Raw genomic sequence first — 17,637 nt, forward strand, 5'->3', positions numbered from 1 at the left:
GCATTTTATTTTTTAATTTAATTAATTTATTTATAGTTTTTATTTTCTGGAGCAGTTTTCGGTTCACAGCAAAATTAAATGGAAGGTACAGAGATTTCCCATGTATTCCCTGCCCCTGCACATGTATGTACAAGTTCTGATAGAAGTTCAAATACAAGTCTGGTATCAGCACAGTACAATGTCAGTGTCTTTAGAAGAATGGAAATCCTTTTTTTCTTTCCTTATTCTCCAATATGTCCTAAACAGCATATGAGGTTTGATTGAGAACTAACCTACTGCCAAACCATTTGACACTGGTACTTAAAATAGTTTTTTAGAGCAGTTTTAGTTGGTAACAAAATTGGGCAGAAAGGAAGAGTTCCCATTGATCTCCTGCCACCACAAAACGCACAACTTTCTTCAATATTAATGTTCCACATCAGAGTAACACTTTTGTTATAGGGAGTGAACCTATACTGACACATCAGTGTCATTCAAAGTCGATAGTTTACATTAGGGTTCACTCTTGATGATGACATGTATCCACTATTATACAGAATAGTTTCACTGCCCTAAAAATACCTTATGCTTCTCTTATCCATCCTTACTTTCCCCTTAGTCGCATCCCAGTTGACAACCATCAATTGATTTTTGTATTCTCTTCATAGTTTTGCCAGTTCCAAAATGTCATATAGCCAGAATCATACAGTATGTAGCATTTTCAGATTGGCTTCTTTCACTTAGTGATAATGCATTTCATTTCCTCTGTGTCTTTTCATGGCTTGATAGATCATTTTGTTTTAGTGCTGAATAATATTCCATTGTCTGTATATACTACAGCTTATCCATTCACCTACTGAACGACACCTTGGTTGGTTCCAAGTTTTGGCGATAATGAAAAAAAGCCCCTATAAATGTCCACCTACAGGTTTTTGTGTGGACAGAAGTTTTCGACTCCTTTAGTTAAGTACCAAGGAGCATGACTGCTGGGTTGTATGGTAAGAGTGTGTTTAGTTTGTAAGAAATTGACAAACTCTTTTCCAAAGTGGCTGTCCCATTTTGCATTCATTCCCACCAGCAATGAATGAGAGTTCTGTTGTTTTGCATCCTGGCCAGCATTTGGTGGTGTCAGTGTTTTGGATTTTGGCCTTTCTAATAGGTATGTAGTGGTATCTCATTGTTTTCATTGTGGTTCCCTAATGACATATACTCTTGAGCATAGTTTCATATGCCTATTTGCTATCTGTATATTTGCTTTGTTGAGGTGTCTGTTGAGGTTTTTTGCCTAGTTCTTAATTGGCTTGTTCATAAAGAGTTCTTTGTATATTTTGGATAATAGTGCTTTATCAGATATGTCTTCTGCAAATATTTTCTCCCACACTTTAGTATGTCTTCTCATGTTCTTAATGTGTTATCCTTTTAAAATATAGTTTAATTCCCCCTCATTTTTTTTCTTTCAATTGTTTTCTCCAAAACATTGTTTGCTAGTTTTTCACGCATGCTTTTCTAGATGACGTTAAATGATTTCCCACCCCAGCACAAATTTCATGGATTTTTTTGTTAGGAGAGGGGATTTTATTGAATTCATGAGTAAATTTGGAGATAATTGACATCTTTACAAGTTTGATTCTTCCCGTTCAGAAACACTATCAGTTCCAATTTATTCAGTTCTTTTTAAATGTATCTTAGTAAACATTTCGTGTTCTTCCATCCTGTTCTCACTGATTTCTCTTAGGTCCATTCTTAGCAATTTTTTGTGTGAATGGCATCTTAGTTTCTTTCAGTGTATCTTCCAGTTGTTTATGATGTAAGTACCATCATACTAAAAGCTAATAATTTTGGTTTACTTATTCTGTATCTAGATAACTTAGTGAATTGTTTTATAAGTTCTAAATGTTTTCAGTTTGTTTTCTTGGTTCTTAGATGTCTTTAGGTGATAGTTATTTCATCTGCAAGCAGAGATATTTATGTTCATTCCTTTCCTATATATATGCTCCTTTCCCATCTTTTGCAGAAAGTAAAACCTCAGCTTATGGTAAATTGTCAACTATCAACTTTAATGGATTTGCTCTAGCATTTTACTGTTTAGATGGTGTTTGCTGTTGGTTTCTTACTCTCTTCATAAGTTAAAACAATTTTTTTAATGGTTAAACCGTTTTTGAAATAAACTCTTAGGAAATATATATTAAGCATCTGGTACATGTTAGGCACTCTACTGTGTGCTAGTAAACCAATCATGAACAAACAATTCTTGCCTCATGGAGTTACATTCTGGTGGGCGGAGATAGATAGTAAACCATATCATATGACAAGATGAATAATACTGTGGAGAAAAATGAAATAAGGTGAGGTACATGGGGACCATCCACAGGAAGAACAAAAAGATATCCCAAACCCAACTGCCTTAAAACAATGTTTTTTCCTTAATATTAGGCATTTTCTAGGGCTCATGAAACTTAAGAATAGTAGATGGCAGGAGAGGCAGACAGTTTGTGGAAGAAGAGATGATGGATGTAGGCTGGGAGGAGAAAGTTGTGAGAGAAGCTCTGGAGATGTCAGGGTGTGAGGTTTGACTTGCTATAAGTGGAGGTGAAATTTGGTTTTATCTGTGAGCCTGTAGTTACTGTCCTCAGAAGCCCTTAATGGCTTGTTGAAGCAGTACAGTAATTGTATACAGGACAACATGATCCAGTCTGCTGTTTGGGCTTTTGGCTCACATTATTTTGGGGGCCCTTTGGACCTCATCATTGCTCAGTTTAAAGACTGGCTCTCCCTTTGAGGAGTGTCTGCGTTTATTTTATTTTTTCCTTTCAGCATCTCTTTTAGAGCTGAGTTCTCTGCTTGCTCTTGTTTGAAGAGACACCCTCTCATAAGGACCTGCGTGCAGAGCCAGCAGAGCTGCTGTAAGCAGTTTGAGTTGCCAGAATTTATCCTTGATGTACAGTTCTTCCCTCCTTCCTTCAAGACCAGTTACAGTCATATTCCTTTTTCTCTATTCCCCTGTGCCCACTCCAGTCCATATGCTGCTTTAAGGGCTCCCAGGAGACAGAATATAGAATGTGCATGCAAGAGTTAGGAGCTTGACTGTGCCTCTGTTGGTAGGTATTTTATTTTCAGCATCTGAAAAGAACAAGGCTGACTGCATAGCGTAATGAGACTCTTCTGGGAGGTGGAATCATCTTTGGGAGCATCAAGGTGAGAAAGCGTACAGGTCATGAAACGTCCTCCAAGCTGAGAGTCTAATCTCTGTGATTTGCAGTATGCTGAACTCTAGAAGAAGAGAAAGGCTGGGTGCAGTGGCTCACGCCTGTAATCCTAGCACTTTGGGATCCACTTTCGGGTGGATCACCTGAGGTCAGGAGTTCAAGACCAGCCTGGCCAAAATGGTAAAACCCTGTCTCTACTAAAAATACAAAAATTAGCTAGGTGTGGTGGTTGGCGCCTGTGATCACAGCTACCTAGGAAGCTGAGGCAGGAGAATCGCGTGAACCCAGGGGGCAGAGGTTGCAGTGAGCCAAGATCGAGATACCTCACTCCAGCCTGGGCAACAGAGTGAGATTCTGCCAAAAAGAAAAACAAAACAAAACAAAAAAAAACAGAGAAAGTAGCCAATGGACACCATCTGAAACTGCTCTGGGGCCTCATGGAAGGTTCAGAGGCTCAGGCTTCCAGGGTGGTGTGTGTAGTTTTGAAATAGATGACCCCCAATTTAAATTGGGGAAGGGGGCCCATATGGCCTGGAGGGAGTACACTGAAGATGGTTTGAATGGTGATTTTTGGAATTGAGGAGTTTGAGAAGCTGTTCTCCAAAGATAGGGCAGCACCAGGTTCAGGGGTTAGCCATGTTTTTGGAGAAGTTTGTGAGCCCAGTGTGGGAGACAGCTTGGTGTGTTAGTAGAGCCCACGTTTGTTGTCTGGCAGATCTGTATTGAAGTTCCCGTTCTACCACTTCCTGGCTATGTGATCTTCAGCAAAGTAATTGAACTTTTGAATCTAAGTTTCATCATTTGAAAAATGGGAATAGTAATTCTTATTTCACATATGTTTTGTAATGATTGAATGAAAAACAAGATGTAAAATTACCAACCTTGGCTGGGCGTGGTGGCTCACACCTGTAATCCTAGCACTTTGAGAGACCGAGGCAAGTGGATTGCTTGAGCCTAGGAGTTTGAGATCAGCCTGCGCAATATGGTGAAACCCTGTCTCTAAAAAAAAAAAAAAAAGGCCGGGCATGGTAGCTCATGCCTGTAATCCCAGCACTCTGGGGAGCTGAGGTGGACGAATCACCAGAGGTCAGGAGTTTGAGACTAGACTGGCCAACATGTTGAAATCCTGTCTCTACTAAAAATACAAAAATTAGCCTGGCATGGTGGTGTGTGCCTGTAATCCCAGCTACTTGGGAGACTGAGGCTGGAGAATCACTTAAATTTGGGAGGCAGAGATTGCAGTGAGCCGAGATCGCATCACTGCACTCCAGCCTGCCTAGGTGACAGAGCAAGACTCCGTCTCAAAAAAATAATTAAAATATGGCCGGGCGCGGTGGCTCAAGCCTGTAATCCCAGCACTTTGGGAGGCTGAGACGGGCGGATCACGAGGTCAGGAGTTCAAGACCATCCTGGTGAACACGGTGAAACCCCGTCTCTACTAAAAAATACAAAAACTAGCCGGGCGAGGTGGCGGGCGCCTGTAGTCCCAGCTACTCGGGAGGCTGAGGCAGGAGAATGGCGTAAACCCGGGAGGCGGAGCTTGCAGTGAGCTGAGATACAGCCACTGCACTCCAGCCTGGGTGACAGAGCAAGACTCCGTCTCAAAAAAAAAAAAAAAAAAAAAATTAAAATAAATAAATAAATAAATAAATAAATAAAATAACCAACCTAGGGGCCTGGTGCACAGAGCTAATCAACAAGTATAGTTGTCTTCATTCTTGGGAAGATGGAGATAGCCCCAGGGGAGGGAGTCAGAGAGGGGAACACCTAGTGAAGTGACAGCCTTGGTGGATGTGATGGAGCTCAGAAAAGTGGGGGACAGATCTGTGCCCAGGGACCTGGCACTGCCAGCTTGTCTTTCAAGACTGGTGGTTCAGAGAGGAGGGTCAGAATGGGCAGGCTAAAGGTTTCTTTCAAGAGAGCCAGCTTTCTGATAAGGCAGAAAGGTGGAAAAGAGAAATTTGCAAAATACTGGTGTTATTTCTAACATGCTTCTCTCTACATTGTAGACAGTGTTGGGGAGAACCAAAGAGAAGCAGGTGGGGGCTTCTCTTTGTAGACAGTGTTAGGGAGAACCAGAGGGACCAGATGGGGGCTGTGCATGTGCCCCTTGGATGGGTGGATACAGGGTGTATTAGTCCATTTTCACGCTGCTGATAAAGACGTACCTGAGACTGGGAAGAAAAAGAGGTTTAATTGGACTTACAGTTCCACATGGCTGGGGAGGCCTCAGAGTCATGGTGGGAGGTGATAGATCCTTCTTACATTGTGGCGGCAAGAGAAAAATGAGAGAGTTTGGGCAGGGGAACTCCTCTTTTTAAAACCATCAGATCTCATGAGACGTACTCACTGTCACGAGAACAACATGGGAAAGACTTGCCCCCATGATTCAGTTGTCTCTCACCAGGTCCCTCCCACAACATGTGGTAATTCAAGGTGAGATTTGGGTGGGGACACAGCCATACCGTATCACAGGGTGAGTAGTTGCTGTCTGTAGTGGTTGCTGTATAGAAAATAAGGAGAGAGGATTACAGAGTACCTGAGGGTAGGAGGTGCCAGGGAGACAGATCTGTGAAGCCAGGAACCTAGGAGTTGATGCTGTTACCAGGGAGAAAGCAACTGGATGCCAGGCTATAAGAATCAGTAGCAGCTAGGGGCTCCAGAGCTGAGTAGATGGGAGAGTGTTGGGGCTCCCCATTTGAAAGTGGAACTGCTGGCTGAGGGCTCGCCCCTGGCTGTGGTGGTGGGTGCTCTTGTTTGAGCACATCTTCCGTGGGGCTCAGAGTTGTGGGTGCAGGCAGGTTTATCCCTTCCCTGAAGCTCAAGCTGCTTCCTTCTTCCTTCTACTCCTCACTCAGAGATTGAGCAGGAACCTGTTGTTTCAGGAGTCAGTGACCTTTGAGGATGTGGCTGTTTACTTCACCCAGAATCAATGGGCCAGCCTCGACCCTGCGCAGAGGGCCCTATACGGGGAGGTGATGCTGGAGAATTATGCAAATGTGGCCTCCCTGGGTAAGGCCTCCCTCCCTCTGTGGCCCTTTGTAACAGTTTGCTATCTTCCTCAGATGTTTTGGGGATTCTAGTAGCCCTTGGGTTTGATGACTTCAGAGGAGAGTTTTGCAATCACCAGCCTCCAGAAATACTGGGTAGGGAAATCCCTGGGTTTCTTTGTTTTTGTTTGTTTGTTTGTTTGTTTTTGCTTTTTTGTTTGTTTTGAGACAGGGTCTTGCTCTGTCATCTAGGCTGGAGGGCAGTGGCATGGCCATGGCTCACTGCAGCCTCAAACTCCTGGGCTCAAGCAATTCTCCTGCTTCAGCCTCCCAAGTAGCTGGGACTATAGACGTGTGCCACTGTGCCTGGCTTCCCTTTGATTTTAAAATTAGACTTCCTTATACTCCAGGAACAGTGTGGTCCTGGGCCCTGAGGGAAAGCATTCTTTCTGGCACCCTAGGTGAGCCCTTTGTTCCTTTGTCCATCCAGTTTTCTGGGGATGTTCGCCCTCCCTTTGTGGAAGGGTCTCCCAGGGGAGCAGTAGGTACATTTTTCCTGAGGGAGTTTCCCTTCTTCTGAGTCAGGGCCAGATTGCAGCTTCTTTCTGAGGAGAGTCATACCTCCTTGGCTTTATCGTGGAGCACAGTTTGGACCTCCTTGTCGGAACTCTCACTTGGTCTGCTGATGTTCCATTTCTCTCCCAGATAGCCTGATGGAGGGTGGGCTGAGAAAGATCCCAGGAATAGCTCTGGACATCTCCCCTCTATTTGTCTTTCTCTTTTCTTCATAAAGTAGCGTTTCCATTCCCCAAACCTGCTCTGATCTCCCACCTGGAGAGAGGGGAAGCACCATGGGGCCCAGATCCCTGGGACACTGAGATTCCGAGAGGCATCAGTCAAGGTGAGTATGAGAATCCAGTGGTTAAGTTTCTTGTTTTGCCTTCCTGGTTTACTAGGTAAGAAGCATTTCTTATGCTTCAGGGAACAAAGCTCCCAGTTATTTATAAGTTGATACTCACTGCACTCTCAGACCTCACACTGAGTTCTGACCCTGAGCTTCGAAAGACCGCCTCTGGGAGTACATGGCCTCGCACTGTCTGCACATTCATGTGGCTGTCCTCCGAGGCAGAAAAGCTGTGACCCAGTAGCTCCTAAACCACTTTTTTCTTACTTACCGGTGGAGACGTTTTAATTGTATGCCATTTTTCATTGCAAAGAAGTGGGGTTTCAGCCAAATTTAAGGAAAATATGATTTTTTGGGCCAAACTGACTTATTTGTGCTATAGCTATAAATTTTACTTTAGGCCTTCAGCCCTGAAAAGAATGGCTTTAATTGGCCTTTTTAGTATCTAAATCACTTAAGAGTTTCACTTGCCATAATCTTTAGATCTACATTATGTTTACCATAGATGGGACTATAGACGAAAGGGCTAGGAATATTCTCCCATCATAGCCCCCTACACACACACACGCACACACACAGACACACATGCACACATGCACGTGTGCACACACATGCCACCTAAAATTTCCCTGAGATGACTTACCAGTCCTGGAAGGTTTTGATTACTTGCGTTTCCGTTTTTTTGGAAGAAAATTTCAAGCCTTCTCACACATACATGCTTTTGTATATAGTGGTTCCTTTAGCAGTGGTACCACAGTGGCTTACAGCTCTCTGATCCAACTTCTGTTCCAGCTGACTTTCTGAAACTAATCATCTTTTATCCCAGAATATTGTGTGGAATATTTAAATATAGGATAATTAGGACATTGTTTAGAATTTGGGGTGATTGCCTGGGTTACAGGTAGGACACTGGGATCCATTTTTTTTTTGGTTTGTATTTCTCAGTCTGCAAGACCTCTTGTAGTGTTGGAGCTGCTTCTCTATTCTTCCCAGTCTCTCATTCCTTTCTCCTCTTCTGGGTTTCTGTCTCTCTTTAAAAAATTTTCCCATTTCTCGCTGTTCTTTCTTATTCTCTCCTTCTTTTTTCTTTCTTGTCTCTCCTGCCTTCTTTCCTTCTCATTCTTGATTCTGCTTCTTCCCATTTCACCTACCTTAGTTCAGTTTTCCAGCCTTCCTCATGGGGAGCACTTCTTGGCTATCTTTCCTGTTCCATTTCTGTGTCTTTACTTCTCCAATTCTATGTCATTATTTTTCTATTTTTTTTTGAGACAGGGTCTAGCTCTGCTGCCCAGGCTGAAGTGCAGTAGCACGATCTCCACTCACTGCAACCTCTGCCTCCTGGGCTCAAGTGATCCTCCCACCTCAGCCTCCCTAGTAGCTAGGACCACAGATGTGCGCCACCACACCCGGCTAATTTTTGTATTTTTTTGTGGAGACAGAGTTTCGCCACGTTGCCCAGGCTGGTCTCGAATTCCTGAGCTCAAGCCATCCGCCTGCCTCAGCCTCCCAAAGTGCTGATATTACAGGCATGAGCCACCACACCTGGCCTGTCATTATTTTTCTTTGTCTCGCTCATCCTCCTTTATAGATGCTTGTATATAACCATTTCACAGGTATGTTTTTTAAAATTACATTCTGCAAGAGAAAATTAGGAACACTGGATCCTACTTTTCTCCCAGTTTTGTAACTAGGAACACTTGTGGTTTCTTTGGTCAGGTGATGAGTCCTGGATCAAATACGAAGGGCCAGTTATAAAGCAGGAAGCCTCTGAAGAAACAGAGTTGCACAGAATGCCGGTAGGAGGACTTCTCAGGAACGTTTCTCAGCGCTTTGATTTTGAAAGCAAGGCAATGCAGCAGACTTTCAATCTAAATCCAAACTTGATACTTCGAGGTGGAATGAAGTTCTATGAATGTAAAGAATGTGGGAAAATCTTCCGATATAACTCAAAGCTCATTCGGCATCAGATGAGTCACACTGGGGAAAAGCCCTTTAAGTGTAAGGAGTGTGGCAAAGCTTTCAAGTCCAGCTATGACTGTATTGTACATGAGAAAAACCACATTGGAGAAGGGCCCTATGAATGTAAGGAGTGTGGCAAAGGTTTGAGTTCCAACACAGCCTTGACTCAGCATCAGAGGATCCACACTGGAGAGAAACCCTATGAATGTAAAGAGTGTGGGAAGGCTTTCCGTAGGAGTGCGGCCTACCTGCAGCATCAGAGATTACACACGGGAGAGAAACTCTATAAATGTAAAGAATGTTGGAAAGCTTTTGGTTGTAGGTCACTTTTTATTGTCCATCAGAGAATTCATACTGGGGAGAAACCTTACCAGTGTAAGGAGTGCGGCAAAGCCTTCACTCAGAAAATAGCCTCCATTCAGCATCAGAGAGTTCACACTGGGGAGAAGCCTTATGAATGTAAGGTGTGTGGGAAAGCCTTCAAATGGTATGGAAGTTTTGTTCAGCATCAGAAATTGCACCCTGTGGAGAAGAAGCCGGTCAAGGTTCTTGGGCCATCCCTAGTCAGTCCCCAGTGCCCCTCTCCAGCCTTACCTCCTGTTCTTCTCCAGGGATCCTGTTCTGCTCCAGCTGTGGCTGTGCCTTCACTGACCTTTCCACATGCTGTGCTCATTCCTACCTCTGGGAATTTGTTCATGCTGCTGCCTACATCTGGAATACCTTCTTCATCTGCCCAAATAGTGCGTGTCTTCCAGGATCTTACTCCCACTGTGAAACCTTCCCCAGTTATTCTCACCCCTTCCTCTCACTCCTCATGAGCTTTATCTTGGCAGTCTTACGGTTCTTATGCCCAGTAAATCTCCAACCTAATTTTTTTTTTTTTTTTTTTGAGACAGGGTCTTGCTCTGTCACCCAGGCTGGAGTGCGGCGGTGTGATCTTGGCTCACTGCAACCTCCACCTCCTGGGTTCAAGCGATTCTCTTCCTTCAGACTCCCGAATAGCTGGGTTTACGGGCACACATCACCACCCCCAGCTAATTTTTGTATTTTTAGAAGAGACAGGGTTTCGCCATGTTGACCAGGCTGGTCTCAAACATCTGACCTCAAGTGATCTGCCTGCCTTGGTCCCCCAAAGTGCTGGGATTACAGAAGTGAGCCACTGTGCCCGGCCTCCAACCTAATTTGAGTTTCATTCGTATTTTTTTCCTCACCTTACATGTGTTACAGCTGTTTCAACATAAATTCCATTATCATCTATATATATTTAAAGACCATGTTTATATAATCTGTTCTGGGTAGAAAATGGAAATACTGAACCTTTGCTTTAGTCCCTTTCAGGCTTGAACAACAGTGGCTGTATCTGCATCGTGGGGTTGCTGGTGGTAGAACACTTTGGTGTTAGGAAAGTTTGGAAAAGAGGATATCCCTGTATTAGGCCATTATGATTAGAGATAAGCAGCCTGGGAGAAATGTACAAGACCTGTGGCTACTGGTAGAGAATTGGAATAAGCTTCCAACAATGGACCGTAGAGATTAATGGAGATTGTTTAGTGGGCCCATGGCTAGGTGGGGTATTAATACAGTTGAGGTTATGTTGCCCTTGGCACACATCTTTGAGAATCTCATACATCTGTGCAAAAGATAGTGTGAAATAGTAAAAAAAAAAAGTATGTGTTGATGGCAGTGAGAGCAATCATGTCTTTAAACATGAAGTTTTTTTTCTTTAGTTTTGCTCTTGATAGCTAGATGTTTCTTTTAACTTTTATTTCCTAAGTAAATAGACACAAAGGCATTCATCTTTGTTGCATGTGTTTTGTAGATTTTTCTTGATGAGCATTGTTTTTTTTTTCTTTGTGAGCACTGGCTTCTATATTTTATTTCATATTTATGAACTGTAAATATGAATTTGATGAATTACTAAAGAAATAAAAGTAATGCTGTAAAGCCAACTCAAGGGGAATCTGAATAAGCCTCCAAAATTGGTGTTTTAGAAATAAAGGGAGCTGTTTAGTGGGTCAGTGGCTAGGCTTATGTGGTAGGTTAGTAAAGTGGAATTTGGGATTGCTCTTGGAAGTGGCTTTGATGAGGATCCTTTACAACCATTCAGAGGACTGTGTGAAGTAGTTACTGGGAAAAGAACTTGAATTATGCATTTATTGGCATTAATGTAAACATTAAGTCCTAAGCATTGGTGGAAGGGTCCATATATTTTTTTCTTTTGTGCTGCTATTGCTATCTAGATGTTTCTCTATAACAGTAACAGCCAAACCTTTACATTCTTGGTTTTTAAACTTTACCATGTGCCTGAATTACATGATGTGCTTGTAAAAAGAAGAGTTTTCTGTCTTGTAAAAATTCTGATTTTGGATATCTCTGGTGATGGCCAGATTTTTAGCATGGACCATACTTTGAGAGATACGCTTCAAACAGAAAATGCCCACCCCTCCTCCTTTACCCAGCTTAAACTCTATGGTCAATTCTTAAAATAATTCCTTTACAGTCTCCCTTAACTCCCTTGCCCTTCTCTTGCTTTGTCATGCTTGCTTGGCAAAACCTCATCTCTGACTAAATACAGTTCTTTGCCTTCTCTGTTCCTGCACCAGAAGTGATCAAGAGAAAGCCTACTACCATGCTGAATTGTCACTTTAAATTCATGACCAGTAACTTCATGGAGGCCCTTAATGTTTCCTGACGGTCATACTACACTTTTTGGAGTCCACTTAACTCCCCTGCTTTCCTAGGCCACTACTTTATACTTCCTCTCTTCTTTAACTTCCAAAACATCCCTCTCAGTTCTCATGCTCAGCTGATGGTTGTTTCTGCCTTCTGTGAGAGAACAGCAAGCTCCAGAAAGTGGCTGTGCCTTCAGCCCCATGCCAGAATGAGAACATATGGAGCCAACTTGAGTCCAAAAGAGCTATGGCTACCTTGTTTCGCCCATCTACTTTTCAGCTTGCAGTATCTGATTCTTCACCACCGTATTCTCAGTCACTTCCACTAAATAGTGCTACTGTTTTAAGGTTCTGTCACACTCAGTAACCCACTTCTGGTTCCTCATTCTGTGTCAGTGATCAGTAGTAGACTGAAGAATCCACCTTAGATTTGCTGCATACTATTAATTAGCTTACAAAATGTCTAAGAGGAACTAAGCTGGGATGCCACATAGGCAGAAGCCAGGAAAAATGACCAACCACAGAACCAGGTGGTTCCAGTGGAAACTCAGCAGCTGCTGGTGCCTGCTACTGGACTGCCACCCCCATTGAAGGCAGAGACTGGACTACCAGGAAGGTCGTTTCACATTCTGTAGTAAAAAATATCCCCACAATCATTTTGGTAGGGTCTTCTGTCTTCAGCTAGGGTGTACCTGCTCAGTGGGAGTTGGTTATATGTGTATGTCCAAGTTGCAGGGGCTTCTGGGAAATACAGTTTTTGGATTCTGCCTGGGAAGACAGTTATAATATGGAGAAGTCTGAAAATGGGGAAGGGGTTTTCAAAATACATTGGGCAGCTGTAAAATATCAGATACCCATTATAGGCATTGAAGGTGACCTAAATGACAGAAGGATGCACTATATTCATGGGTAGGAAAGATTAGTTTCATCAAGATTTCAATTTTTATCAAATGAATTCATAAAAACAATATCAAAATTCCAGAGGGGCCTGTGTATAGAGAGGCCAAGGACACAGAGTAGCTAACCCAATTTTGAAGAACAAGGTAGGGGGTTTTATACTATCAGATATTATATACAATGATCATCAAACAGAACAAAGCAAAAAACCAAACTCCCCAAACCCAAGTTGAAAAAGAAAAAAAACAAAAAACAAAAACACCCTACACTGTAATAGTATTATTATTATTTTTTAAGATGGAATCTTGGCCGGGCACGGTGGCTCAAGCCTGTAATCCCAGCACTTTGGGAGGCCGAGACGGGTGGATCACGAGGTCAGGAGATCGAGACCATCCTGGCTAACACAGTGAAACCTGGTCTCTACTAAAAAAATACAAAAAACTAGCCAGGCGAGGTGGCGGGCGCCTGTAGTCCCAGCTACTAGGGAGGCTGAGGCAGGCCACTGCACTCCAGCCTGGGCCACAGAGCGAGACTCTGTCACAACAACAACAAAAAGATGGAATCTTCCTCTGTTGCCCAGCCTGGAGTGCAGTGGTGCGATCTTGGCTCACTGCAACCTCCATCTCCCGGGTTCAAGTGATTCTCTTGCCTCAGCCTTCCAAGTAGCTCAGATTACAGGTGTGTGCCACCATGCCCAGCTTATTTTAAAATTTTTAGTAGAGACGGGGTTTCACCACGTTGGCCAGGCTGGTCTTGAGCTCCTGGCCTCAAGTGATCCCCTCCCAAAGTGTTGGGATTACAGGCATGAGCCACTGTGCCTGGCCTGTACCATGATTTGCTGAAATTTTTAAAAGTCTAAAATAAGGTACTGTTTAGAAATATACATATTTTGTACAAAATTATAAAGAAAGCACAGAGAGGTAAGCATTAGTGGCACAGCTGAGAAAATATAAAAGGTAGTTCCGTCTCTATCCTGTCTCCTTTATTCTGCTACTGCTCTCATTCAGTCTCATCTCAGGAATCCAGTCCCAAGTGCTGCCTGCAAATTGTCCAACACCCTCCACCTTTGCCACCTATTTCTTGTGTAAAACAGATGTTTGTTTCTAAAATATAATGAATTAGTGATTATCGAAGTACAGGCATACCTCATTTTATTGCACTTTGTTTTATTGTGTTTTGCGGATATTGCATTTTTTACAAACTGAAGTTTTGTGGCAAGCCTGTGTTGAGCAAGACTATCGGCAGTTTTTTTTTCGACAGCGTGTGCTCACTTCATTTTTCTGTGTCATGTTTTGGTAACTTACAATATTTCAAACTTTTCATTATATGCGTCTTGATGATTAGTGATGTTTTATGTTTCTATTGTAATTGTTTTGGGGTGCCACAAACTGCATCCATGTAAGACAGTCAGCTTAGTTGATGTGTGTGTGTGTGTGTGTGTGTGTTCTGATTACCCCACTAACTGATGGTTCCCCATGTCTCTCCCTCTCCTCAGACCTCACTATTCTCTCAGATACAACAGTATTGACATTAGACCAACTGATAACCCTACAAATGCCTCTAAGTGTTTAAGTGAAAAAGTCAGCTTAGTGAGGAAGGCTAATGTCAAAAGCTGAGATAGGCCAAAAGTTAGACTGCTTCTGCCAAACAGTCAAGTTGTGAATGCAAAGGAAAAGTTCTTGAAGGAAATGAAAAGTACTACTCCAGGGAACACAGGAACGATAATGAAGTGGCTGGGTGCAGGCAGTGGCTGACACCTAGAATCCCAGTACTTTGGGGAGCCAAAGTAGGAGGATCCCCTGAAGCCAGGAGTCTGAGACCAGCTTGGGCCACGTAGCGAGACCTCTGTCTCTACAAAAAATTAAAAATTTAGCTGGGTGTCATCGTGCATGCCTGTAGTCTGATGTGCTTGGGAGGCTGAAGTGAGAGGATCCCTTTAGCCAAGGAGTTCGAGTCTGCAGTGAGCTATGATTGTGCCACCGCACTCTAGCCTGTGTGACAGAATGAAACCGAAAAAAGTGAAACAGCATTATTACTGATATGGAGAAAGGTTTAGTGGTCTGCATAGTAGATCAAACCAACCACAAATTCCCTTAAGCCAAAGCCTAATCCAGAGCAAGGCTGTAACTTCCATTGTATGAAGGCTGAGAGAAGTGAGGAAGCTGCAGAAGAAAAGTTTGAAGCTAGCAGAGGTTGGTTCATGAGATTTAAGAAGTCATCATAAAAGTGCAAGGCGAAGCAGCAAGTGCTGGTGTAGCAGCTGTAGCAGTTTATCCAGATCTAGCTAAGTTAATTGATGAAGTTGCTACACCGAATGAGATTTTCAATATAGATCAAACAGCCTTCTTTTGGAAGAAGAAACCGTCTAGGACTTTCATGGAGAGGAGAAGTTAATCCCTGGCTTAAAAGCGTCAAAGGACTGCTCGACTCTCTTGTTAGGGGTTCGTGCAGCTGGTAACTTTTAAGTTGAAGCCAACGCTCATTTACCATTCAGAAAATCCTAGGGCCCATGAGAATTAAGCTAAATCCACTCTGCGTGTGCTTTAGAAATGGAAGAACAAAGCCTGGATGACAGCACATCTGTTTACAGCATGGTTTACTGAATATTTTAAGCCAACTGTTGAGACCTATTAAATATTAGGAAAAAAAATTTCTGTCAGGTGCAGTGGCTCACGCCTGTAATCCCAGCACTGTAGGAGGACAAGGCAGGCAGGTCACTTGAGGTCAGGAGTTCGAGACCAGCCTGACCAACATGGTGGAACTCTGTCTCTACTAAAAATACAAAAATTAGCTGGATGTGGTGGTGCGTGCCTGTAATCCCAGCTACTTGGGAGGTTGAGACAGTAGAATTGCTTGAACCCACGAGGCAGAGGTTGTGGTGACCTGAGGTTGCACCACTGTGCTTCAGCCTGGGTGACAGAGTAAGACTGTCTAAAAAAAAAAAAAAGTCGTTCAAAATTTTACTGCACATTGATAATGCGTCTGGTCACCCAAGAGTTCTGATGGAGATGTACAAAGAGATTAATGTTTTCATGTCTGCTAAACAACATCCATTCTGCAGGATCCATTACTCCATAGTTCAAGGAGTAATTTTGACTTTCAAGTATTATTTAAGGAATACATTTTGTAAGGCTGTGGCTGCCATAGTGAATCTTCTGTACAAAGTAACCCGAAAACCTGGAAAGGATTCATCATTCTAGATGCCATTAAGGACATTTGCAATTCATGGGAGAAGGTCAGAATATCAACAGCAGTTTGGAAGACTGACCTCAACCCTGATGGATGACTTTGAGGGGTTCAAGACTTCAGTGGACAAAGTAACTGCAGGTGGAAATAGCAAGATAACTAGAATTAGAAATGGAACCTGAATATGTGACTGAATTGCTGCAATATCATGATAAAACGTGAACAGATGAGTTGCTTCTAATGGAAGAGCCACGAAAGTGGTTTCTTGAGGTAGGACCTACTCCTTATGAAGATCCTGTGACCATTGTTGAAATGACAACAAAGGACTTAGAATATAACATAAACTTAGTTGATAAAACAGCAGCAGAGTTTGAGAGGATTGACTCCAATTTTGAAGACAGTTCTACTGTGGGTAAAAGGCTATCCAACAGCATCACATGCTACAGATAAATCTTTGGGAAAGGAAGAGTCAGTTGATGCTGCAACCTTCATTGTTGTCTCATTTAAAGAAATCGCTAGAGCCACACTAACCTTCAGCAACCACCACACCGATCATTCAGCAGCCATCAACAGTGAGGCAAGACTCTCTTCCAACAACAAAGACTCACTGAAGACTTAGATTATCGTTAGCATCTTTTAGCAATAAAATATTTTAAAGTATGTACATTGTCAGATATAATGCTATTGCAAACTTAATAGACTATACTATAGATTAAACATAACTTTTATAGGTACTGGAAAATAAAAATAATTGTGTGACTCCCTTTGTTGTGTTAAACATTTTATTACAGTTGTCTGTAAGCAAACCTGCAATATCTCCAAGGTATGCCTGTATTTTTCAAAGTGTGGCCTTTCAACATTGCTGTGAAGTATATCAGTAATAGTATCTTATTTCGTGGCTGTCCAGAAATAAGTTACATAACTTGTCTTAATCTAAAAATCATTTTAAAAGCCTGATGATTTAATATATTTCATAAAGAAAACTTTTGACAATTTGTTTTTAAGAGACAAAGTTTTCTATGTTGCCCAAACGATTTGAACTCCTAGGGTCAAGTGATCCTTCTCCCTCAGCCTCCCAAGTAGCTGGGACTACAGGGCATTTGACAGTTGTATTACATGAAACCCAATTGTAAGGCTAGCTCATATCTTTCTCTTAAATGAGTCAGCAACCATTGTTACAATTTCATTTCCACTGATCTCCTTTCTTGTTTCAATGGATTTGTGGTGTTATAGGAAATTGCAGTTGGCCCAAAAGTTTCAATCTACTCCATTTTGCTGCGTCCACAAGGACACCTTGGATTTTAATAATGATAAAAAGATATACTTTCCTGGTACTACTCCCCATTTGACATTTAAGCACAGGGCATTGAAAGGTTAGATTTTTACATTTCAGGTTTGTATAAAAAGAAATGAGGCTCCAGAGAGAGTAAATGACCTCGCTAACGGTTGCAGTGGTTGGGGACAAAGCTGAAGTATATTGATGCGCACACTCAGCCCTGATGCTAATTTTCTAACAATAACAGTCTCAAGTTATAGCAGCAGTTTTCAGTGTATCAAGTACTTACATGAAATAGGGCTTTTTTGTTTGTTTGTTTTTATTTCTGTTTTTGCAGGTCGTCTTAGCAGTTCAATTGTAATTTGTTCTTCAGTGACTATCAAATTGGTTAATTATGGAAGGAGTGATGTCCATTAGATGGTAGAGGTGTAAATAATGAGTGTCAAATGTATAGGCAGCAGAAATCTGAAGACAAATTGTGCTTGTTACTGAGAAGGGAGGTTCTCTTTATCGCCGCTATCAGCCGGGGACAGAGCAATTTTCTTGTACTTTTCAGATCTCTCATTTT

General features: G+C 42.4%; 1 protein-coding gene across 9 annotated transcripts in view; it reads left to right on the top strand.

The window, feature by feature from the left end:
* The window catches only part of ZNF621 (zinc finger protein 621), a 30,751-nt gene extending 20,801 nt beyond the window's left edge, over positions 1 to 9,950 (top strand). For 2 of the 9 annotated variants that reach the window (XM_030935214.1, XM_030935210.1), the window contains 3 exons: positions 6,071 to 6,197; positions 6,969 to 7,076; positions 8,796 to 9,948. In XM_030935214.1, coding sequence (XP_030791074.1) covers positions 6,071 to 6,197; positions 6,969 to 7,076; positions 8,796 to 9,856 — 1,296 coding nt within the window. In that variant the 3' untranslated portion in view covers positions 9,857 to 9,948. Of the gene's footprint in view, positions 1 to 6,043; positions 6,198 to 6,968; positions 7,077 to 8,565; positions 8,693 to 8,795 lie in introns of those variants that run through there. The other 7 variants (XM_010360027.2, XM_030935200.1, XM_030935219.1 and 4 more) reach the window with 7 other exon arrangements.
* Positions 9,951 to 17,637: the final 7,687 nt, after the last annotated feature.

The sequence above is a fragment of the Rhinopithecus roxellana genome, chromosome 1 (genome assembly GCF_007565055.1).
Source record: "Rhinopithecus roxellana isolate Shanxi Qingling chromosome 1, ASM756505v1, whole genome shotgun sequence".
In the NCBI taxonomy this organism is placed as follows: Eukaryota; Metazoa; Chordata; class Mammalia; order Primates; family Cercopithecidae; genus Rhinopithecus; species Rhinopithecus roxellana.